The 25,190-nt window shown below is 40.3% G+C and overlaps 1 protein-coding gene across 1 annotated transcript in view; it reads left to right on the top strand.

Moving 5' to 3' along the window:
• The window catches only part of KCNH5 (potassium voltage-gated channel subfamily H member 5), a 140,584-nt gene that overhangs the window by 73,130 nt on the left and 42,264 nt on the right, over positions 1-25,190 (top strand). The window contains exon 8 of the mRNA XM_072337190.1: positions 20,040-20,239. Within this exon, the coding sequence (XP_072193291.1) occupies positions 20,040-20,239 (200 nt within the window). The remainder of the gene's footprint in view (positions 1-20,039; positions 20,240-25,190) is intronic.

Genomic DNA, 25,190 nt, shown 5'->3' with positions numbered 1-25,190 from the left:
TGTGAGCAATGAAGGGGGAGAGAACAAAAACCAGTGTTTCTCTTTGTATGCATATTGAGCCTGTGTAGGTGGGTGTGAATTTATACATAAACTCGGTGCACTTGTCTGAATGCTTTGTTTTTATAATTGCTGCACTTTTATCATTCTTTCAATCGTAGGCGAATCTTTCTTTTCCCATTCTGGCTATTTTTGTGCAGACCATCCCCTACACAAGCAGGCTCTATTAATTGGTCTAATTGTGTTTTCCCATGTGAAAGCACTTTGCCTAGTGTTGTTTCAACTGTGAACAAAAGTAAGACCTGTTTGGCCATGTCTGCAACGCGCTCGCTCCCAGTGCTGCCTGCAGTCGCAACAGTTGGATCAGCTTCATTTGTTATAAAGACACAGGCCAGGGAGATTGCTCTGAGCATCAAAAAACTTGCAAATTGAAGCAGTTTGGCATCGCTGAAAACCTACTTTCTTTTATCCGCTCTTGAAAAGGATGCTCTGAGTTGCACAGTGCATCCTGCAGATATAGCACCTCTGTAATCAATAGCTTTGGTTGAGCCATCTCACACAAAATGAAGAGCAGCAACCGGGCTCCCTTAGCAGATTTGCAGAATGGTGATAAATTCCTGCCTTGCCTGTGTTTTCCTTTGTTACTTGGTAATCTCCTTAGAAGTGGTAAATATGACTGAGAGCTGAGTGTGCTGCTTTGCACAATAACCACCCACCTAATGCCTGAGAGCAAATGGGACAGCAGCGGTGCTGCGCACTTGGAAACAGAACAGCTTAGGGGAAGCCGATAAGTGCCTTGAGAGCAAAAGCAGAATTGATATCCATCATTTCCATTCAGCAGAACTCCTCTAGTCACGCTGCTTCTAAACCCTGTCAGCTCAGCAGTCCCAAAGAACGTTATGCAGACATGGTGTGTGGTCACTTGTAGTTTGTTTTGTGTGCTGGCTGCTTGGTTTATTTCCTTGCAAAAGTATCTAGCAGTCTGCATCATGGCATGATTTGTGTGTATTTGGAGCTTGACGTCAGTGTGCAACTTCACTGGCAGTATTGCTTTGTTAAAGCTTATTAGCTGTGCTACTCTAATACCTGTAATGGTCACAGTCGGTCTCAAATACACACTGCCAAATCATGGGGAGCTGGGGGCTATTTTAAAATTACAGAAGTGTGGAAGTGTTCGATTAAATTGTTATATAAAAGCACCACAAAGAGTGAAGAGTGGAGGCACGAAACCTGCAATAAGTATTTTTCTGGGTAATTGTGTTTGTCTCTTGCAGAGGCAATACCTGTGGTTTGTGCTCTGGGTTGCACCTTCAGAAGACACGATCAATATAATCATAATCCAGCAAAACCTACTTGTTTTCAAGTAAAATTACAAACATTCTTTCTCAGTATGAATTGAGCTGCAAAGTGCCAAACAATGTAGGTCACTTCTCTAGCATTTTGTGTGCTTTGTTCCTCTATAAAAATAAATTAATTAGGTTTTTCTTATTCAAATGCCATTATTCACGTTGCACCGTATTTTCTTGCATGCTGGTACTGCGTTGCAGCAGTAAACATAAAACACTGCTTGTTTGTACAAATGTTACAGCTAATTCCCTGCAAGCGTTTGCATATTTCCAATAGCAATAAAAATTACAAATAGGAAATGTGATTTTTTGTTGTTGCTGTTGTTGTTATCCAGCATCCAACAGATTGAGTACACAAGTACTTCCCTACCACCAGCTCATTTTTCAACCTGCTAAGGCCAAATGTTCTCGACAGAGAATCAGAGGAGGAAAAGCACAAATGAAAAATAGATTTGGGGAGATTTAAGTTACTGCCTCTAGGCATCTTACCCCTTCTGTAAGTTCAAGATTTTTTTTCCTGATAAATGCGTACCTATCATAAAAATGAGGGATTATCGCTGCGGTTTCCAATGCAGTAAATTCTGGGACTTTGAAAGGAAGGATACCTGAGGTGTGTAATCAGATTGTAATGATGCTTAGTTATTGGAGATAAGGCAAGACTCAGCGTTGAGCAGCTTTGGCCTCCGTTCTGCATTAACTGCCTACTGATGCACTGAAGTTTTCTTTTTTTGTTCTGCCCATTTGCTGAGATGCAATATGGAAAAATGATGACGGCCAAACAGGATGTAAGGAAAAAGTTCGTTGTGATGATCCTTTAAGGGTGTCTTCCACCTCAAAAGATTCTATGATTGCATAAGTAAAAGTAACTTTTGGGAAGTGTTGTGTCACTTGAGACTTGATACTCCCTGGAAGCAATATTTCTATGAGGAACTCCTCGCCGTAGTGTATGTAGGTGCTACTCCGGCTCTGCACCTGCAAAATGGATCTTGCCATGCACAATAATGATGTTTCAGATGTCTCCAAAAAGTCAAGGGTTGTGCTTCATAGTGCAGAGTTAAGTGGTCACACGTGGGCCTTGAAGAACTTGTTATTAACGGAAGGGCAGTTGCCAGATTGCTTTGCTCTGAAGTTTGACTTGCACAAAGTAATGCACAGAGACTGTAGCACTTGAAACGTTTGTTTGCTCAGCAGGACTGGGCAGTGAAAAGAGGTCGTTAGAAAAGTCATAAACAGCAAAGTACCTTTAGTGCCCCTTGATATTTTAAATATACGGTAAAACATGATTTCAGCACCATGTGTGAATTCTTTCTACTTAAATTTTTGTGATAAAGGTCTTTGTGGAGGACCAGAAGTTATTTCAGTAAAGAAAACAGAGATTTCTAAATGTGTTCTCAGTGTCTGCATAGATGAAGAAACCACCTTGGTAAGGAGAAGCGTGTTGCCTTGTGATCAGTGATGCCACTGCTGAGATCTTCATTTTTCTTTTGTGGTAGCAGTTTTGTTTCAAAATGCTGAAGAGAAAGTGCTTTGGGGAAGAAGCATCTATAGCTGTAGCCAGGGAACAATCTTAATCCCTTCGGTAATTCTTTACCTCTTTGACCTCATACTGTTAATCTTCTTGAGAATTTTATTACTTGACCTCTTGATTCTAATCCCTTTGCTTATCCCACTCAAGGTGTAGAAGAGTTTTGTGTAAGCACATCTTTGAATCTGGCACTTGAAAGTTAGCTGCGGACCTCTATGAATGTGCATTCCTGGCTTGTTTCTGGTTAAAGGCTGAGAATTAGAAGATGCACTTTATGTCCTTATAGGCAAGTGTAATCTGAGAGACAGCCGATTACTTCTAAACCAAAAAACTGTTCTAAGAAACAGTTGCAAGCTACTTTGACAGGGGTATCATTTGCTTAGATGAACACTGATGAGCTTGATTACCATATCATTGCAATCAGGTCCGCCGGGAGGATTTGGGTTGGGAGTATTTGCAAATGAATGGATGTTGAAGTGTCTGCAGGCTCACAGACCTTAAAGGAAGGTTTGGGTTTGAGTGCCCTTTACTTGCATTTGGGCCCACTAAGGAATATAGTTACTGACCAGTACTTAGCTCAGGCCAAGGATGGAGAGATGAAAGACTGCATCCTGTCACTTTTCTTCTTCTAAACTATCCCATTTCCCACAGTGCATTAATTTTTAATCTGAGCCTTTAATCTACAACATTTTAGCCCCTTTTCATGAAGAGATTTTTTTTTCCCTTTACATTTTGCTTTCTGCCAGTTATGTAAGACCATCTGCTGTCTATGTGTTGTCACTTTAAGTGCTCACTCTCTTTATTCTTGTACCTTTCTACTGCGACTTTGCCAAAATAATCACATTATTTGGAAAGCTTGCTCTGGGAAGTTGCTCACGTTTATCAGCGGTGCACCCTTCGGTTGGGTTCTATAGTAAGGCATATAGGTGCTGTTTTGTCCTTGTGCACTTGGCATTAAGATTTGATTGACCAAAAGTAGGGAGGAGTGCAAGGAGCTGGGAGTGGTGCTGAGCCCCAGCGTCCACATTACTGGTGTTACAGCCACATGTTGCTGTGAAGCTGTGTCTTGGGGGGTTGTTTTCATGGCAGCATTCAGATTGAGGAAATAGCAACACCATGTAATACCTGCTGGATGAGATGTAGAGAGAAAAGTCTGCTCTGAGTAAATGTGGGATTTGATGCTCAACTCTTGCTGAGCAATTATTCCTACAGGCAGCAGGAAGGTATTTTTCATGTGCTAGCTCATTTTTCACTCTTACTTAGTAAATATGTAGGTTTTTGGTTTATCTGAGCTTTTCATCGGATACAGAGCTAAGTGGTAAAAGGACAGCTAAAGGGTCTTAAGAAATACTGGACAACAACTGAGAATCTATTGTCAAAATCATTTTTGAACACCTTCTCTTCTGCTCTTTTCCAGCGACTCAGTTCCCAAGTAGCTTAGTTGCCCATCATAAGCTAAAACTCATCAGTGCAAATTATCATTACCGTTATGATTTAAATAAACCTTTTAATTAAAAGGAAGACTGTTTCTGCTATGCCTCCACCTCCCTCCCCTCGTTGTTTTTTGCCCCTCCTGTTTATTAAAAATTAAATGCCAACTCTGGATTCACCCAGCAGCCTCAGCAAATTAAATGTTCACTTTCCAAGCTCATGCATTAGAGTAGCTGTAATGCAAAAACCCTTGGAAAAGCCATCAAAACAAGGAATGTCAGTACTTCCTTTGCTTAAATCTGTCTTTGTTATGTCTCATTTATTAAATGCCACAGCAGCAATGGTGCCAGGGATTTATAAAAGGATGTTTGAAAGTGCAGTCTTTGTGTTAGAGGTCTCACCTGCTGACAAAACTGTCCTTGTGTATCCTGCATTACCGCATGTGGTAGTAATTTGTGGTAGCAAATGCCGATGGCTCAGCTGTGTCCTGAAGTGTTATTTCTTAGATCTGACTGTGTGGATGCCCGATCTGTTTGCCAGTTTTGAAACGGCAGCACAGAGAAAACTTCATCAGGAAAATAGCATTGTGCACATTGTAAGAATGGTTATGGAGAAACTGAGCTCAGGGAGGTTTTGTTTGTATGCAAAAGCTGAAACAGGAGTAGTGTTGTTTAGCAGATGTTTGGGGTTCATGGGAAACTTGTGCTGTTAGTACACCCCAGTGCTAACACTGGCTGTCTTGGATTAAGGATAACTACATGGCCATCTGCTCTAGGCTTGTGGGAGATAGTCTGAGCTGCCTTTACTGGTAGGGGAATATATATGTGTGTGTTTCATAAAATAATAATAACGTGCATATGACACTATACACAGTGTAAATGCAGATACTCTCCATCTATTTGTGAGCAGACTGGCTCTTTAACCATGCTCCCTAGCATGGTAATTTCTAGCTTAGACAATTTCTGAAGTATGAAGATGAATTGAAAAGAACTATGTTTGCAGTCTGATGGAATTCATAGCCTATGTATGCTTGAGATCTTGTTTTAATTCTGGTTCTCCGGGGTGTCTCTCATCCTAGAGGTTTCTTTATGCATTATGATGTGGCAGATGCTCTATAGACATTTCAGTCAGCTGCTATATTTAATGTATGTATTATTGTTACCATGGAAGGTGTTAATATCCATAATGATGTTTCCTTTGAAAAAGCCAGCAGCATTTATTCTAGGTCTTTTATCTTTAATGTGATTGTGGAGATTTTGTTATGTTGGAGAACAAAATGATGACATTCAAGCCATCTCAGAGTAGTAATTCCATTAGAGCACATTCCAACTCTTTAGCTGTGACCTTGGCTTCTTAAATTAGCGGAGAAATTTAATAAAGGTTTATTAGTGAAAGGAAAGCAGCTTATAGAGTTCTGTGAAGATGGAAAATAAATACCCACTTTTCTGCTACAAGTGTGAGTAACCATGCTGTGCTGAAGTGGGTTGACTAGGAAAATAAGGAAAGAGCCAGATGAGTTGGCCATAGATTGGTGGGATGCTGGTTGAATACAGAGGGTATCCAAGCCTTGGAAGTCCCACGAGCAGAAGGTTATAAGGTAAGGTGGCTACCAAGGTCCTCTGCCCACCTGAGATCTGCCACCACCAATGCAGCTGAGAGCCAGAAGTTACACTCTGAAATGAGCCAGCAGGTTCTCCCTGGCACAGTGGCTGCTCTCGCCTGACTCTCTGGGGAGAAAATGGTCATCTTAATATTTCCGTATGGCCCAGACAACACTACTCAACCTGAGGTGTTTCAAACCTGCATCTTTCACCTCATGGAGGTTCCAGGTCACCTATCTGACTTGTTCACCATTATGCCTTGCCCCAGGCTCCTGCCTGTGTCTCTTCTTCCAGATGAATTCATGTGACCAAGTCTGGCCATTCTTAACTATTCCTCACATCTTCCCATGTTCATCAGCCACTCCTGCTTGCAGGTACCACTGCCTGATCCCTCCCTTGCCAAATCTGTTTCTCTCTTGCCAGCTCAGATGTTGAGTGCCCTGTTTCTGTGTCCCGGTATGGCTGGGGTGTGAGACTACTGCTATATTACCCGATACTCTTCACTTCCAGGCAAGCAGAAAAATACACCAGTAGGTGATTTGGGAATATTTAGATATTAAAGAGAAGCAGCAGGTAATTTTGAGTAATTCCAAGGGTGCAGACATGGAAATTTGCTTAACTTTTTTGTTTGAGCTTGTGTTTCTTCTGTGGATCCTTTCCACGATGACCAAGGACCCTGACAATGACCCACTTTTTCACTTTGTAGAGTACTCATCCAAATGTAGTTTTCCATTCTGAATCTTATTTTGTTTGCTTCTGCAGTGACTCGTAGTGAAGGAACTGTTGTTGTTTCTGTGGTCAGTCTGGGGTTGAGACGAGGCATTCAGATTAGGCTACTCTCCAAATTCCTGAATCTTAAATCATCTGATTTTTAATTTCTTTTCTCAAACCAAAATAGTTTTAGGGTAACAAAGCAAATCAGCGCTTAAATTCCTTCACCTTTCCCTGTCATTCCCTCCTTACTTCTGCTGGTGCTCAAGTCAATACGCATCTCCAGAATGTCTCTGAAGTTGCTTGAGGCAAAGGAGTCAGTCTGCAGGTTTGCTGTCAGAACGATGTTAATTCAGCACCTCCAGTAATGCAGGTAATGTGTTGTGGTTGGATGTAGACAGTTTTCTGTTTCTCAGAATAGCTGTCAGCTTTTCTATATTGATTACAGATGGATCATTAGATGTTCAAATATTGAAGATAAAAGGGTTTGAAAACAGCATCGTTTTGCCAACAACTCAAAAAATTCTGTGTTACTAATTGAACCCAGCCCTTATTCTTCGTCTTTTTTCCCCCTTTCTGTATATTCAAGGCAGTGTTGAAAAAGGAGTTGAGTCAGCTCATAGGGACTGATTCTTGCAACCATTGGAACTTAATTTTTCAGATCCCAGGTTTATATAACATACATCTCCGGAATGTCTATTGTCACTTTTCTCTAAATAGAAGGCAGTGCATCAAACGTGGATTCTTCTTCTCTCTTTGTCATTCAAATAGACCACCCATAAATTTAGAACCTGTGAATTTTTATTCTCTCTCTCTTTTTTTTTTTTTTTTAGTTAAAAATATAACGTGCTGGGCAATGTTCTTTTTTTTCCTCCCCACTTTCTCTTTATAAGAAGATACGATTTTCTGCAGTACATTTTTTCCCCTTTCCACAAGGATTTTCTATTGGAAACTATTTGAGGTGCATATTACCAGATTTATTAGAATTCTGACAGGACTCCCTTTGCTGTTAGTGAGCTTGTGGCTGTGCTATAGGCTTACAGGAAGGTTCATCCCTAAAGCTTCACCATGTTATTAAATAATGCAGAATACAGTTGGAATACACAGTTGTGTACAGTTGTGCGCAGATGCAGTTGGTTTGTTTCCATGGAAAACATTTAGTTCTCTTGCAGAATAGATCCTTATCTCCTCAATGGTGATCATTGCCAGCTTACCTGGCTAGCAGAAACTGCCTGGTAGGTCTGGCACATCATGGCTCTACCTTCCACATTCTCACCGATCTGATCTGTCCTGCAAAAATGTCCATCCAAAACAGAGATGGTCAATTGCTGCTTATGGTCCAAGACTTAGTGAACAGCCTAGAGAGCCACCAGTATGATATGAGGCCATGTCTTTTTTCCACGTGGAGGACAAAATCATTGCTTCTCCATGGCCAAGGGTGTACTGTCAGCTTTGCTGCCTGCAAGGTTGTGGAGGAAGAGCATCTGTGTCTTCAAGTGCTGCTACTCCTGTGTTTAGTGGGCAGTTCTAGCTGCCATGCCATGGGAGCAGTCCATTCTGCCGAATGGGATGTGTGATGATGGTGGTACGTGGAAGATGATGGCAGATGCAGAAAGGTGGGTTACATCAGTGTTGGAGGATAAACATACAGGTGGGAGAAGCATGCAAGTTTGTGTTAGTGCTGTAGCAGTTGAGCTCTGTGGTGGTGCCACCAGTCCCATGTCTTACTCAAAACCAAGTTGTGGTGCTCCATGCAGTGGTCAGGTTAGAAACATTCCTCCTCAAGCAGCCCTGAGCTTTCAGCATCACAAGTAACTCTATCAGGTGTCACAGGGTAGAAGCTGATGAAGCTGTTAATTACAGTTACTTTGCTGGAACAATTCCCAAGTGGTGAGAGTTTGTGGTTTGGCAGCTGGACTGAGATCATTTCCCATGACAGAGGTGTGCAGTACTATGGCAGGGAACTAAAGCTGCAGCAGCTTGGCCAGTTTTAGCAGGAGAAAAACTTTATTTATGAGAGGACCATTTTTAGCCCCGTTGTTCTGATAAAACCTGGCTGCAAGGGTTAGATTGTTAATTAGTTTTTGCACAAGTGTTTGAAGCTGGGGAACTGGTGAAAGTGAGATGTTGAGTATAAATGCTTATAAAAAGACCCAGGGATGGGGAAATAGAGAGTGGTTTCTTACAGTGTCATGGCAACCAGCTCTGCCCATAGGAGGCATCTTATTAATTATGATAAATAATAAGGAACAACGTGGAGTAAAGTGAAGAAAAACAGCTGATAGGAATGTGAGGTGAGAGGCAGCTAAGCTTCTCAGCAATGCAAGGAATGTGCTGTATCACTACTGGAGAACACTAGCAGAGGCTTAAAGAGTTGGGGGGGAAGGAAAAAATGGAGGGAACTAGATAGTGGGGGAGAAAAAAGAACCTGATGGTAGAAACTTATTCAAATAATACGGAGAAAGAAAAGCTTCATTTTGTTGAAAAGTGGGTTTTTGTTCACAATGAGGTATTTTGCAACAAGGAATTAATGTACACAAGTTGGGGTTTTTCTTCTTTTGCTCCTCAGCTGTGTCTGTCTTTGTTTTCAAGGGAGTGGAAAAGTTCTCTTTTGTTCCTTCTTTTTCTCTTGTCTTAAGCTCTTCTCTTACACTGGAAATAGACTGGAGAGGAATCCTCCTTTTTGTTTTCTGCTTGAAAGGTTTAAGAATTCAGAGGAAATTTTGCTTTAGTTTTAGAAAACTTTACAATTGGATCTTATAAAAAGTGAAAAATGAGTGATTAAGAGCTTAAGAAAATGTTTCATTTCTGTGTGATATTCTGAATTTTTCTATGAAAAATATGACATTGAGAACTGAAGTAAAAGATACTGACAGAAGGTAAATTGCTCATCTTTCTCTGTAAGATATTTGTATACGGATCAAATAAGTGGTGGCTGTGATATTATTAGCATCATTTTTCTTTAGTTCCCTCTTGCTACAATAACAACACCCACCCTTCTGTACAGGTAGAATCCATGTTGTTTTGAACTTAGTGAGAGCAGATGCTAAATAAAATCAAATCATTTCCCAAAGGCTGTTTGTTTTGCCTTTGGGAAATTTTGCTTGCAGGTTCTTGAAGGAGGAAATGAATGGGTGTGTTTAATGCCAGACATCAGCAGATAGTTTCCATTGACCTCAGTAAATTTTGGACTGTGACCTCTGGGGAAAATGAGCTTAATATAATTAAGAACCAAGGTAGGTAGGCTTGCAAATTTGGTTCCATTTAGGTTAGGTGAATGTATTCTTGTGTTAACTAATGTGTACTTACAGGAATAAACACTTGCATCAACTTAGAAATAATGTGAAAGATTGTTTCTCCCTAACCATCAGTAGAGGAGATGAAGAGGCTCTGCTCCTCAGATAATAAATTCCTATGCCTTGAAAGATTAAAAGAAATATTTGCAATTTGATCAAAGAAACAGTGGGGAATAAAGTGAGCTCTGCTGGGACTGATTTTGCAAAACTGAATAAAAATGTAAAGAAAACAGCTTTGCAAAGTCAACTACAATTAATAGTTCTGTATGAAATGAATGTACCATACCACAAAGGGTTGGGAACAAGCAGGCTGGAAGGCCTGAGAAGATGATCTAATAAATGGGTTGTTGAATTTCATTTCACTGCACTTGAAGACTTCATCCTGCAAGGCTTATAGCTGTTTCTTACTCACAGAAGTATTCATTGAGAGGCACAACTGAATGTGAATATCTGCCAGCATTGGTAGCGCTAACAGGATTAGGTCATTAACACAGAGGGACCAAAAAACCTCAACAACCAGCCAAACTTCCCATTCCACATAGATTTCCTATTCTGTGTATAATATAAACAATGGAAATGCATGGAATACGTGCCCAGCTACTAGTGCCTTGTAATAGCTGGGAAGAATTGGCAAAGTATGCAGGGGAAGAGACCCTGAAGTAATAAATATTTCAGCATATGAACATATGAAGAAATACTTTGAAGGCGTCAAATTACTTGAATTAATCTGATGCATTCACAACGAATCTCATTTCTACTTGAATATATGGCTGTGAAGCACCTTTCTTTAAAGGAGATATAATTGTGTGACACTGGAACTGCCAAACTGGGAGACTGAATGTGCCTTTTAGAAACTAATGCTTACTCTTGTTGCTAAAGAATTAGTGTTTGAGAGGCATCCCACAGCTGTCAAATGCTTAGGTCACATCTAGATGTCTTTACTCTGTCAAACCTCTTATGTATTTTCACTGGACTTTAAGGGTAAGCTTATTCACTGTTAGATAACATTAAAGACAGAACGGCTTTATCTGTATTTGCCCTGCTCTGAGAAATAGTGCTTCTTATAGGAGGAAGATGATAATATCTTCCCAATTAGTGCGACCTAAGCCACGATGCTAGCATAAGCCTAAAAAAATCTAAGAAGCAATTTAATATTACCTGGATTTTTTTGTTTATTTTAAATTCTTTGCCTCATAGTTGTGTAGGAGTGCAGCTTTATAACCTTCTGCAGCAGGTCTTTTTTTCTTCTTAATCCTGAAATTAGGGGGTTCTGGTTTGATGTATCAATCGCTCCACAGAAGCAGCCATGGAAAGGACAGATGAAATTTAGTGTCAGCACACACAGGCAAAAAATAGCTAGCTAATACCTGTGCAATAATGATTTCTAAACCAGAGGTCAATTAGATGAGGGCTTTAATGATGGAGAGAAAGCACAGCACAGGAAAGCTTGTAGAAACCAAGAGTGGTGCACAGAAGGTACAGAGGAGCTGTTACTCACAAGGGGAGCTGGGGGTGACTGTTGTAATACTGGTGCAGCAGGTGTAAGTGGTGTGACTAAATACTTTGCTGCATTCTTTTGAAAGGGTAGATAATAGCAGGAAAAGAGGAAATTGATTGAGTTGAAGGAGGGAAGATTTAGGTTGCATATCAGGGGGAAGTTCTTTACTATGAGAGTGGTGAGGTGCTGGAACAGCTGCCCAGAGAGGTTGTGGATGCCTCGTCCATCCCTGGAGGTGTTCAAGGCTGGGTTGGATGGGGCCCTGGGCAGCCTGGGCTGGTACTAGATATATGAAGGTTGGCAGCCCCACCTGTGGCAGGGGGGTTGAAGCTTGACAGTCCTTGAGGTCCCTTCCAGTCTGAGCTATTCTATGATTCTCTGATATGATTCTATGATGATGTTCATTGAGAAAAAGCAGAAATAGTTTTTTGGAAAGGAATTAGGTATTCTCAGTAGAGAGATCTGGCAGTGATCAATAAATACCTGAGTATGCATGAAGTATGCAATATAGAAAATTCCTGGACCTTGGGTTGGTGGAACTGAAGAAAATGCCCAGTGTACCTTCTTCCTTATGGTCTTACCCAAACTATTCATGAGGAGCTGCAGTCAGAGGAGGGATTTTGGCCTCCATGGGCAGTTGGTGTGATATTATGTGTCACTTCTGTCACTGTTTGCAGCTCCCAGGAGTATATGCATTTTCCAGACAGCTTCTGGAGCTGCACTGTGAGAGCACCATCATCACACAGAGGGTGACTTTATTGTGAGATGCAAGAGCAGAATAAATGTATGTAAGTGAAATGGGACGCTTAAAAATGCTGCAAAACAACCACAAAAAAAAAAAAAAAGGCAGAAGAAAGTGATAAAATACACTCAATTACTCTCTTCTGATTCTCTCCAGACATCAATATAATTTCATTGACTTCAGTGAAATTAGTGTTAATGTAGGAATGGAAATACAGCAAATTCAATTCCAGAATCTCCTTCCGGGAACGGTGAGCAAGCAAACAGGGGTAATCAGATAGAAACAAGTGCTGATCAGAAGGAGCTGGGCATGGAGGAGGAGTGCTGCAGGACAGGCTGCCAGGAAATACTGGCGCTTTTCCCATCTCACGTAGTTATGCACATTTTGGCAATGCATCCACAGTGGCTAAAGTGAAGAGCTAGACTTGTTTTCTTTCTTTTGGTTGGCCGGTGTATGCGATCTTTCATTGTTCTGTTGAATATGCAAGGATTTCTTGCAACATCAAGTGGCTGCTGCTGTTTTCCTGCAGCATTTGTTTGTTTGTTATTGTGGAGAGCTGGGGCCCTGTTAGGAAATGTGCTTGATGTAGTAGTATTCAGGCAGCTTTTGTTTCATCTGAAAATAGACCTAACTGTGGCCTTTGGAGTGCTGATGTCCAGTTCTATGTGCATGTTACTGTCTGTCTTTGTGTCCAACTGATGGAAAATGCACAAATATGTTTAGAGTATTGTCTGCCATTTTACCACACTGTTGTTCATCAGTGGAGCAGTTCGTGGCACTGGCAAAGGTGGATGTGGGCTATAGAAGTGGAAAGCATGCATGTTTTTGCAGCTAGGTTCACTATAACTGCTTAGAGAACAACCACGAGCAAGGCCCCAAGGAGGCCATCAGATCCAGTGGCAGTTCAACATCTGCCATAGCTGAATGAATACTGAGATAAAGGATGTGAGCAGCGAGTGCTCAGTTTTTCCTTATGCTCTTAGCTCATTTTTTTTTGAGTCAAAATGGAACTTCCTTCCATTGATTAAATTCCAAAGGCTTAAAAGTCAAGACAGGAGGAAAAAAATGTTTTGATATAAATTACTTCAGTTTTGTAAAACGTGAAGGTGAATTATCTAAAGTCTTAATGGATCACTTCTTGTCCTCTTCCTACTTGGAGGGAAGACCCGTTTAATTTAAGGCAGGCTATTAACATCACCACATAAAACTTTGGAGACAGAATTTTGCTGTATTATGTCGTGATCCTGAATTTGCAGAAAAGAAAACACAAGGGGAGATTTTTTTGTGTGTATGGATGACTTGCATGAGTGAGAATCAATGTTTGGTTCCATTATGACAGTTCTGTGGTCATTTTACAAAGCAGAATTATTCTGAAAATAATGGGATGCAAGCATCACATCCAGATTGGAGATTTTTAGTATTTAACAGTATTAAGTGCTTTGTTTTTGTTCCTCCTAAAAATACCGTTTGATTACATGCAAGACCTGTCCTCAGGGAGTGCAGGCAGATTAATTAAAATACAGAAGGAAGGAACTGCTGCATAGAAACAGCACTGCTTTACCTGTGCTCTGTCTCATTGTTTTCAGGTAGTTACTGTGCACTTGATACTCCACTATGCTAACTGCTGTGTTTTCCTTACCTTTCAAGGCCATAGCATGACCAGTGTTTTATAGCTGAGATCATTTACCTAATTGTTCTGATTCCTTTCTATTAATTGTGTTGAGAAGCAAGTTGAACATCTACTTGAATAAATAGTGTTAGATTTGGGAGAAGTAGGAAGAATGAGAAAATTAGAAGACTGGAAGGGAGAGTGATGGTTGCGGAGTGCCTAAGCCCATTCATACTGTATGTTCACCTCTACTTACACATGCAGTCATATCTGTGCATATCTAGATGATACAGAGAAGTGTAATCTTTAAGAGTGTCTAATGCACACCAATGTGTATATGCGGTACATATTTTTACACAGGCATATGGGGGGAAAAGGAGTCTGGAAAGAGAGAGGTAGGAGCTAGAAATACCTTCCAGTGCAGTTATGTACTTGGAAGGTGTGTTTACAAATTTCCTATTGTATTTTAACAAGACAGGCAGTTGAGGTGGTATTCTTTAGTGCTCAAGTGATGTTCTGGCATCCTGCCTCCAGCAACATTCCTGTCCTCAGCTCATCTTAATGTGACAAGGATTTGGTATTCCACTAAAAAAAAAATCCCTTAAAATTACTGAAGAAAGAAAAAAAAGTAAAAATAAAAATGCAGGGAAAAAAAAAACACACAAAAAAAATCAACCCTAAAACTCAAATCTAGCAACGAGCTGTCAGGTTGTTTCACACAGTAATACTGACAGCTGCCAACTTTACACAGATAGGTTTTTTTTTCCCCCCTGGAAATGATTACTTCTGAGGGACTGCTGATCCCATGCTTCCTTCCATACAGTAGTGTAGGAGATCCTATGCACCTTGTACGTGCTGCAGGTGACAGATCTGACACAGGGAGACACACTGTGGAGGGCAGGTGGGATGGTTTGCCTTAGTATCAACATTTACTGTGGCAGGGGATTTCATGCAGCATCTCAAATACTTGATGGGCTGTTTGGTGAGGAGGTGTTGGATTTCTGGAGAAATGAAAAGAACGAAGCAGTAGTATTAGAAATGGTTTAGTTCATGTTAATAATTTATGTTCCTCTCTATTTATGTCCTGCTCTTTTTACGAGTGGAAACTTAAATATTCCTCCACCAGCTGTCACCACCAGAGGTTGTGACCCACTAGGTCCAATTTCCACTGCATGTGAAATAGGCAGAAAAAGCCTAACTCTCAGCGTCTCACAGGAGAGGTCTCAGGGAAAGAGTTTCCGCAGTTAAGGCAGTTAAGGCTCTTTCTTTAAATCTTTAGATTTTTCAGGTGGTGAGAGGTTTTGCTGCTCGGTTAACAGAGGTTACGCTGTTTGCCCTGCTGCCTGCTATGGTGCAGTCACCACCATTTTTCAGGCTGTGTCTGCCCGCATGCTCACCACCGAGGAATAACACAATGATGAAGCAGCAGAAACAAGGCATGTGAAGCTTTCCAGATGAAAGAAAATGCCAGAAATTGCATATGAATGCCAAGGGAAGATCACTAAACCAGTGCAAGGCTATGCTTCTGATGTGCAGCACAAAGTGGTCTACCAGCAAGGGGTGACTGTGGTACGGTGTGCTGAGCAGGGAAGATACTGTACATGAGCTGTAACCTCAGGCTGCTTAGACAGCTGCACTGTCAGACCTAGGCAGCCTTTGGTGCTTAAATTCAGGAGGATTTTTTTCTGTGTGTGCTGCCAAGGAACCTTAGCCAAGTTCTACTACTGTTGCTTGCTTCCTAGGGGCTGGAAGCCCGACATGCTAATAGGTATGGGCAACACAAACCTTAATTTAAGACTGTCTCAGCAAAACATGGTACTGTATTTTGTACCAATTTGGCTTGTCTTGGATTTTGTCCCAAAATACAGCAAATCACGTTTGCATCGTGAAGAGGCATCGGAGCTCTAAACTAAATATTTTCCTTTTTCTAAGTGCTCTTATAAACCAAAAATGCTCCCGTTAAAAATTAGTGATTGCATGAGTGCGGTTGAAAGCCCTTGTTTTTATAAGGATGTATGCATAAAGTATGCAAAATGTGTGACTGCATCCACAGCAGCTGTTCCACTCAGCTGTGCAAACAGCATCCCTTGTAAAGAAAAGAACAGGCAAGTGTCAGTTCCTACAGTTTACTCCTGATGATCCTTGTAATTACATAATTATTTAGTTCTTGTCAAATATCTCATCATTGCAAACAGAGATTTTACAAATCTCTCATTATTATCATTATCCTCTTAATTTAGAGTTTGCATAACTATGTTGTCGAAAAGTGTTGAGTCAGGAGAGCAGGGGTGAATGGAGCTGCTCACCTCTGTAGACTGCAGTGTGAGACAGAGGAGTGCATGGAGGACCACCAGCTCCCTGTGCTGGCAATGTGGGACATGCATATTGATGCGGGAACTGTATGTAGAGCTTATAGGTTATATGGGTGATGGATCCATGCTGGTGCAGTAATTCCTTGGACACAGTTGCATTCAACCCTCCCCTTATTTCAGCAGTCAGGTGATTATGGTGGGAAGTTAAGAGGTGAAATTCATTGCAGAATTCAGGTCTTTGGCTGGACATAGCAAGGCTTTGGTGTGGTTTATGGGAGGATAAATATATTGGATTATTTGGCACAGAAATTGCAATGATGTGACTGCAGCTGGACTCGGAAGAAGGTTGTGGTTATTTTTTTACTTGCACTGCCTTCAGCTGTTTTGCAGTCTGAGCCATGGAGGAAAGGAGTAACAGAAAACTGCTCCACTTTTAAAATAAATCACACGTTTGTATTTGGAGCTTATATCTAATTATGTGTATCTACAAAGCTGGATTTATATCTAGTCTCTCCAATGAAAGATACAGCTTCTATTTGTTTGATTAATCAAACAATCTTAGAAGAGTGCCTAGTACCAGAAATTCTTTGAAGAAGGTGCAGCTCGCCTCTGCAGCATGCAAAAATAATTATCTATGTTTTACAGAGCCGAGGCTTCATCTTCTTTAAAATTAGTTTAAAGGTATATCATACGTCTTTAAATAATACCTTATCAAAGAGCAGACCATCGAGAAAGTTACATCCCTCAGTCAAGTCTTCAATTCCTGAAGGCAGATGTTCCTATTTGGATTTGTTTAGCATGCAGTCAGGTTGATAAGAGATCTGAAATACCTTGGGATAATTTTGCTAACTCTGAGTCTTGTTCTTTTTTTCTTCTAATGAAAATTTCTTGTTTTTAAACAGTCCTGAAGTTTTACGTAACACTGTTGCTAAATCATGCAAAAATATTTTATGCCTGTACAAGTATGGTATAGCAACACACATTTTAGATGGAATAATATGTACCACTTAGATCCTTGCATGTTATTTAGGGAACACTTATTTAACGTTGAAATGTTAAAATGGAAATAAGGATAACAGTTGATCCACCTTTAGGACTGAGCAGAAATATTTCTGCATCATTGTTTTAAATTGATTGGTATGAAATGTAGTGAAGACTGCTTGAGATTTACCTGGATGGGACAATTAAGTAAGTGAGCATCGTGTGACTGTTGGAAACAGAAAAATTCTGGTGGTCTCTGACCTATTAGAGAGAAGATGAATAAATGGTGTCTGACCTAGCCAGCCATTTCAAGGAAGCAGCTAAAGTAATTTTCCCTCAAGCCTGTGTGGCATCATCTCTTCTCTTTTACCTGAGCTTTATGCAAAAGGAGAGACTAAATTAAAACTATTGAAGCGTATGTATGATTTTAGAGATTTCTTTAGAGATTGCTTAAATCCTCATGCATTCAGGAGTCGCGCAGTATTTTATAAGCTTCAAAACCTCCTGCAAATGATCTTCACTTCCACATCTCCCCACCAAAAATAATTAAAATCCAGCCAAAAGTAAAAGGCCTTCAGTAGCGCTCCTCTGCCTTCGTTTATTAAAGGGAAGGTCCACACCTTCCCCTGTGACATTTGCTCATTAAGCAAGTGTTCGTTTGCAAGATTAAAGTGCCCATTAGCAGTGCTTGCAGATCCCAGGACAGGGGGATGCCAGCTGTCTTGTGCAGAAAGTAGCCAGCTGAGGAGCAGAACCAGCTCACCTCCCTGGTCGGGCTCCTCTTTGTGATGTTTGCTGCTGATACACTTCTCCCATCCCCAAATTGTGTGCCAGTAAGCAAAGGTAACTTGTGTACAGGCTCTGTGGCCTGTAGGCTTGTGAATTCTGGCTTAGTGGAGTTCTATGGGGTAACGTTTCCATCAAATTTTGAAATCTTGTTCCAGTGACTTACTCTGTCCTTAATTTATTAAGCTCTCTTTAGGTACAACTTTCCAGGATCCTATATTAAGAGACGCAGAACGAGAATTTCTCTTCTGGCTGAGCATTTTCTACAGATATTCCCTGCCAAAGACTTCTTATTTTTGCAGAGGAGGGGATATGTGCCATTTGCTTCAGACAAGCTGTTTTCGGCATGCCATACGTAACTGTTTCCAGCCTGGCAAGTGTCAGAGCTGGGTATATTTTTTTTCCCTATCTAACAGGGCACTGTGTCACGTCTTCAATCATCTGTGTAGGTTTGCATGGCCAGGTGGGCTGAGTGCACTGCCATTGCTTATTCACAGGACAGAATGTGAGTACAGTTACAGAATGTAATACATTTTAATCATGCAAAAAGGCAGGGCTGTGGGGCCAGTTCTGATTTCTCTTTACCTTTATAGTCACAGTCATTTTAACGCTGCATCCTCAGAAGGCGAGAAAGGGGGGGCGTTCTGCACTCACATATCTGATGAGCTGAGTTCAAGATAAATTAGCACATGTTTTTCAGTTCAAGATAAATTAGCACATGTTTATCAGAAGGATGAAGAACGTCACACTTTGAAGTGGTGCTTTGTCAAGTTTGTCCAATTGCAAAGTCCAGAGGAGCAAAGAAAGCTGAAAAGAGCTCAATCCATCCATTCTAAACTTCTTATAATATTAATTTTCAAATACTCTGGGGAAGTGTTACTATCTATACAAGTGGGCGCAGAGGTATGAGAAACCTTTTAGTGCCTACCAGATATGAAACAATGATCAGTAAAGCAAGGGGGGGATAATTAATCACACTTTGCAGAGAGCTTTATTTTTCATAATCACATAGAGTATTCATCTGCTGTGCTCTCTACAACTGAAACCTTGTGTTCATCTACACTCCCCTTTGTAAGACCTTATTCAATCCAGTCTTGTCAGCTGAGATTCCAAAAACCCCTTTGACTTTGAAACAGTGAACGGTGCATTTCTCATGAATTCCAGCATCTCATTTTTGTACCGATGTAGTGAAAAGCACAGTGAGATATGGAAGTATAATTTTTTTCTATCAAATAGGTCTTAGGAAAGCATGATGTTTCTTTACAAATGCCATCTTTCAAGTAGGGATGATAAACAATAGTAAATGACTACGAAACAAAATGAGCTTTCTGGAATGATATAGACATGTTGTGTAGAGGGAAGACATTATGCGCTGAGAGACAGAAAGCATTTTTCCTTTCACAGTGGGTTATTTTTTGCCATTTCTGTGGTTGTTTGTTTGTGTGTTTTTTGTGGAAACGTGTAGCTGTACTTCAGTATAAAGTACCTCTGAGCAAAGATTATTAAAAATGACAGGCAGACTTCTGTGTATTTGGTAATGTCAAGAGCAGAAGCGAAGTGCCGTGCATTGGCATCACAAGAAATCAGAATAATTCTCTTTTCTGCAAAACCTGTGTTGCTAAATGGAAGAATGTCACTCTGGGCTTCCTTGCAAGGGTAATCATATTGTAACTCAATAAGGAGCTTTAAACTTCCTTGGCTTTAAGACTATCTTTCAATCCTCCACTATTCGTGACAGCACAAGGAAAGGTGTACGTTTATGGTTTTGCTTGAGTGCTTTGTCAAATTTAGGGTTCAGAAATCAACCGTCCTCTTTCAAACAGAGTTTCACCACATCACACTTGCAATAGCATACTGAACACGACACCTTATCAGTTGGAAAGGATTACTCAGAACGTGTGGTTTTCTTGAATGTAACATGTCATTCCTTAGAACAACGGGCTGAGCTTGACAGTCAAGCTAGCATGTTTAGAAAAGGGAGAATCAAACCAGAAAAGAAGGTAATGCCAAGAGTGGCTTTGAGGGAGTGCTGCCTGCTCTGCCTTGTCCTCCTCTTGTCCTACTGGCCTTACAACCGGGAATTTCTATTGTTAGCTGATGCCGTTTCTCTGTCTTTGAAGTCATTAGGGACTGGCATTTTACTGTAGCATGCATATTTATTTTTAATTATCTTTGTGATTTTTTTTTTTATTTTTTTTTTCCAGCTCTTCTTTATGCAACTATTTTTGGAAATGTCACCACAATTTTCCAGCAGATGTATGCCAACACCAACCGATACCATGAAATGCTGAACAATGTGAGAGATTTCCTAAAATTATATCAAGTCCCAAAAGGCCTTAGTGAAAGAGTCATGGATTATATTGTCTCAACCTGGTCCATGTCCAAAGGAATTGACACAGAGAAGGTATGAGTACATGAGGTAACAATTCAGATAGAGTTTGTGTTTATTGTATGCTTTCTTTGAAACAAAACTGTGTAACAGCATGTAATTCACTAACACATTCTTAACTGCATGCTCCTCCCTTATTATGGTTGTGGTTGGACCAAAAATTGAATGTTGCCAAAAAATGATGATTATGCCACTTTGGAAATATGCCTTTTTTTTTCATTATGGTAAATGTTTTCTGCTTTCTAGTCTTACTTTACCAAAATGCTAAACAATTTTAATGTAATTAATTATTGGAATCAACGGGAAATTCATCTTCAAATAATGTCTGAGGACATAATTTAATGTCAAACCTATACTAATCAGTATTTTCTGAAAAGTATTGGCATCTGTGAGTTGCAATGAAATGAGTTTGATTGGCTTGGACCTTCTGCTGATGCCCAGGACATCGACATACCCATCAGCCTAATTAGTATAGGATTTAATGGCAGTAGAGATCGATCTTGAGCTGAAATCTCTCAGCTAGAATGCAACGCCTTTGGTTGCTAGGGAGATGCAGAAAATGTGGTAGTGTTGGCAGCTGTGCTGGGTGGAAGTCCTATCTGACTTTTGCTCTTGGAAAGGAGTGGTTATTCAGGTGTCTTCAAAGGTCTGTTAAGGAAAAGGTTGCCTACACAGTGTTCCATCCATTTTCGGGTTGGGCTGAGTGATTTGTTCTCCGAGCTTCTCTCTCTAAGATATATGCAGTGGAGTCTGTCTAGCTTTGGGCTGGGTATGTTAGTGAGTTGAAATCAGATGGGAGGGTTTCCACCTGCAGTGCTTAGAATGAAGGCTTTAAGATTTAGAACTTCTGGAGACTGGTGATGCTCCTTTGACATCTGTGGAGCTGATACACATCAGCTGAAATTAGGCTCTCAGTCTCCAATTTCCATGAGGATTTGCTGTCGGAGAATTTAGAAAGCAGTTTTCTGAAGGAGGGCAAGGAATTGTCATGGCAGATTAATGTCCTAAAATGTATAGTGTTTACAGAGCTTTGAAGTTCTTGCTTTGTCTAAATCTATTGAGTAGTACGAGGTGATGATGCAGTTTGTTCAGACATGCAAAATTAAAGTTGCTACACTGACAAATTTAGTTTTACATCATACTGGTGCAACAACAGTTATCATACTCATTTTCTGCAATGAAATTCAGCTTACCATACCAAATACAACAATATTAATTAGTACAGATTTTGATTTTTTTGGTTCAGTATGCCTCGTTCCTTAATAAGTTACTTTCTTATACACTAATACCCTAACTTCCAAATGCTGATTCATACAATGTTAGAAGTGAGCTTTTCTATTGTAAACTACTAAAAGTACACTCAGTCTTACAATGTAAACTCAAAAAACATGTGAAAATGGAACTTTCATTTGCATTTATTTCCTTGTAGCTAAGCCAGAATACTGTATTATTCTACCACAGTTTCATTAGATTTTAATGATGCTCTGCAGTTAATGAGGAAAACCTATGCTTTAATTACTGAAATTTCCTTCCATAGTTTCCACATGTCCGGTTTTATAGCTTATAAAAATGCAGTTAGAGCTATAATCTTCAGCTCGTGGTAAGCAGTGTTCTCTGGTCTGTAAGACAGTAATGGCTGCTTAGCTAGATAATTAATATGGCTGTAAAATCTGTGACTCAGGTTTTTAACAATTTTCCCTTGGTAAAGACTTGCCTAAACTTAGGCCTGGATCCAAAACCTATTTATAACAGTGGAAGGATTTCAGGAACCTCTGCATCTGGACATCAGTATTTGGATCTAATCGAACTTCCCAGAAAAGCCAGTGTTGCAGAAGAACAGAGACGAGATAAATGTAAGAACTTGAGCATCGGTTTGAATATGTTGGTATTTTGTATCCCCTACAGCCTGCAAGTCTGCAAAAGCAACAGCACCAGCAGCCCTTAGTGCCCACACTGAGCATCCCTGAGTCTGTATGAGTTTAAGGCAGTTTGCTTTTGGCTTCAGGACCTTAACTGAAGATTGATGTAGTGAAGTGAAGATTGGTTTTTGGGGAAGGGTAGAAATCTGTTTAATAACAAAACAGCTTTTCTACCTTTATTTCCACTGAGGGGACAGTGTTGTGATATGCTTCACCAAGACAAGTTAGAGACTGTAAATCCCAGCTGAGAGCTGAGGGGAACAATGGTACAGTTCCAGAGACTAGTCTTGTAGGGCTGAGCATTCCTCTTCCATTAGTTCCATCTTGATCCCTTCAAGTCCATTTTAAGGCTCTCTACATTTAAATTGAATCCATCTGTGCTAACCCCAGAGCATCAAGTGGATGGGAGCACACTATAGACACCTCTGAGGTACACACGCTTAGATTTATTACCATAGACGCAGTGAGACTAGCAGGACTATACTGCACCTGCAGCTGAGCTGCTAAATCTAGACAGTGCTCCAGTGTGTATTGGAATAGGGGATTACTGACCCAGGTCTTGACTAGCTTCTCTTGCTTAGCTTAGCAGCCTGGACATGGCCTTAGGGGCTCCTTCCAGTGTTGATTTCAGAGCTCCAATAGTGAGATCCTAACCAGTCTGTAGTCCAGATATTTTTGCATCGAATGATTTTCCATTTCACTTTTTTTTTAGGAGTCTTGCAATAAGCTTATTATCCTGCAAAGTGCGTATGCTCACAACACGTGGAAATTAGTGAAGATTTTCTAAACTTTCCAGTTTTCGTCAGACAGTTTCCATCATCCACAGTTTTTAAACCTAACATACATGATTACATCCTAAGCTGTTCCAAATATATCTACACTGTCACACTGGAATGTGTTTTGCTACATCATTTGCCACAAATTCACAATACATTTCATTCAGGCACTCAGTGTGTTGAAATGGCTTTGTTTTGAAATCTAAATTCAGAGGACAAGAAGATGAATGTATGTAAGAAGTGTTACAGTGGGTTCCTATGGTGATGAACCATCCTAGCAATTTGAGGCACTAAAAATAAGCATCTGTATATGTTTCTTTGATAACTAAAGTTTTTAACGTCACACACTTGAAATTGAAGTACAGTTCATTGCTTGACTGGAATCACTACCATTTAACGTGTAGATGTGTTGTGTCATAACTCACATATCTACCTTTGAATGAGACTTTTCTAAGTAAGATCTTAGCTAAAACCAGTGAGTCCATTATCAGACATGCAACAAAGTGGAAGTTAGCATGGAGAAAAATTACTGGAGATCCAGTCCTTGCTGCTTGTGGGAAATGTCTGTCTCAAACAGAACTTTGTTTTAATGCCTCCATTGATTGTGTTTATATGTAGGAGAAGCCTTGTTCTCCCACACTGAAGTGATGGTGCCTTAAGCACACAGATTAGACCTCACTGTTCTCCTCGGGGATAGCTCATCTTCAAATCCCATCTTCAAACCACAGCACTTCAACCTGTCTCTGAGTGTTCACAAATAAGGAATTAACAATGACACTAAAAGCATTAGTGTATTTATTATTATTACTTAAGGGGAAGCAAGCGGCCTATGATCTATAATCTTAAATCACTTAAACGTTAAAGCCCTGCTCTGACAGCTAGGATGATGTATGTAGTACATGCACATGGACTCTATCTCCTGGAGTAACACTGGGTCAGACGAGATGGAATTTATTTTTACATTTAATACTGTGTGTTTTGGGGTTATTCATCTAATAATGACAAAAAAAAACAACCATCAAAAAACCTAATAAACACTTATTTACTTAAACAGTATTTCTAACACAGCAGAATGTGGTTTTTTGGGTGTTTTTTTTTTTTTTGAGAGAGAGCGGTATCAAACAGACCAGTGCATTCTATGGTTACTTTTAAGCAGCTGAAAAGAAATCTTCATAGCAGTAATCTATGAAACGCACACTGAATTCAAACCTCTCAAGTTTTTATTGAAATCTACTAAGCAGCAAATGAAAAATTTATAGATATTAGCTCTTCTATGAGAAATAGGTCATTATACATGAAAGCAGAACAGCCATTAACTTACACGCAGATGTCTCAAGGTCTCATCTAATGATAACGTTCTGAAATGTCAGAGATTTTCTGTTCTTGACCTCCATGCTGTTGTATGGCTTAGGATTTGCTCAGAAAGCAATTAAATAAACGTCTATCATGTTTTAACAGTCAATTTGTTCAGAAAAGCTGTAGGTTGAAAGAAGAAAATGCTTCTATTCAGTCTGAACCTAAGCATCAATTGCAATTCAAATGAATGCCAATTCCACATTGAAATGACTGAAAAGGAAATCATGGGAAAGTAGTATTAAAACTATTCATTGCTGCCCCACTAAGCTTTCATTTAGGAGAGATAGGTTTATGGTAAATAGACACAGTTTGTAACTTTATTAAACATTAGTTTACAGAAGCACAGCACAGTTATGTTTGCTCTTAATAAGATCTCCAAGATCTACAGTAAGAATTACCAGTACCCAGAGAAAAACAGGGAAATTAGGCTGCCATTACTACGGTGCCCCATCACATAGACATGTCTGTAATTGCTGGCTGGACTTTCTCCTGGATGACTGATGTAGAAGGCTTCCAATCTTCATGGCCAAAGAGATCTACAGAATTAGGCGTGACAGCTATCCACAATCCCGTGCTGAAGAGGGAAGGTAAAAACCATTTGGACAAGTATTTTTGTTTCGTTGTAGAGGCGAGGTTGTTGGTCGTTCCTTGCAGATCGGGACGAGGTGAACAAGAAGTCTCCCCTCACCTCAGAGAGCTGAGCTAGGACCAGGTACAGTTGCAATCCACGGTTCTTTGGAGAGCGGGCTGCAGGAGAGACGGTCAGGGTCTCACTGTCCTTCGCAGAGGTCCAAGCACGGGGCCTGTGCACCAGTGGGGCTTTGTGTTTCACCTTAATGAATGATATGGATGATTCACCTCCAGTATGCACTGTGCAGAACCAGGAAAGATTGTCCACAATTATCTTTGTCTCTT

The sequence above is a fragment of the Excalfactoria chinensis genome, chromosome 5 (assembly GCF_039878825.1).
Source record: "Excalfactoria chinensis isolate bCotChi1 chromosome 5, bCotChi1.hap2, whole genome shotgun sequence".
NCBI lineage: Eukaryota > Metazoa > Chordata > Aves > Galliformes > Phasianidae > Excalfactoria > Excalfactoria chinensis.
This window is presented reverse-complemented; position numbering and strand designations above follow the sequence as displayed.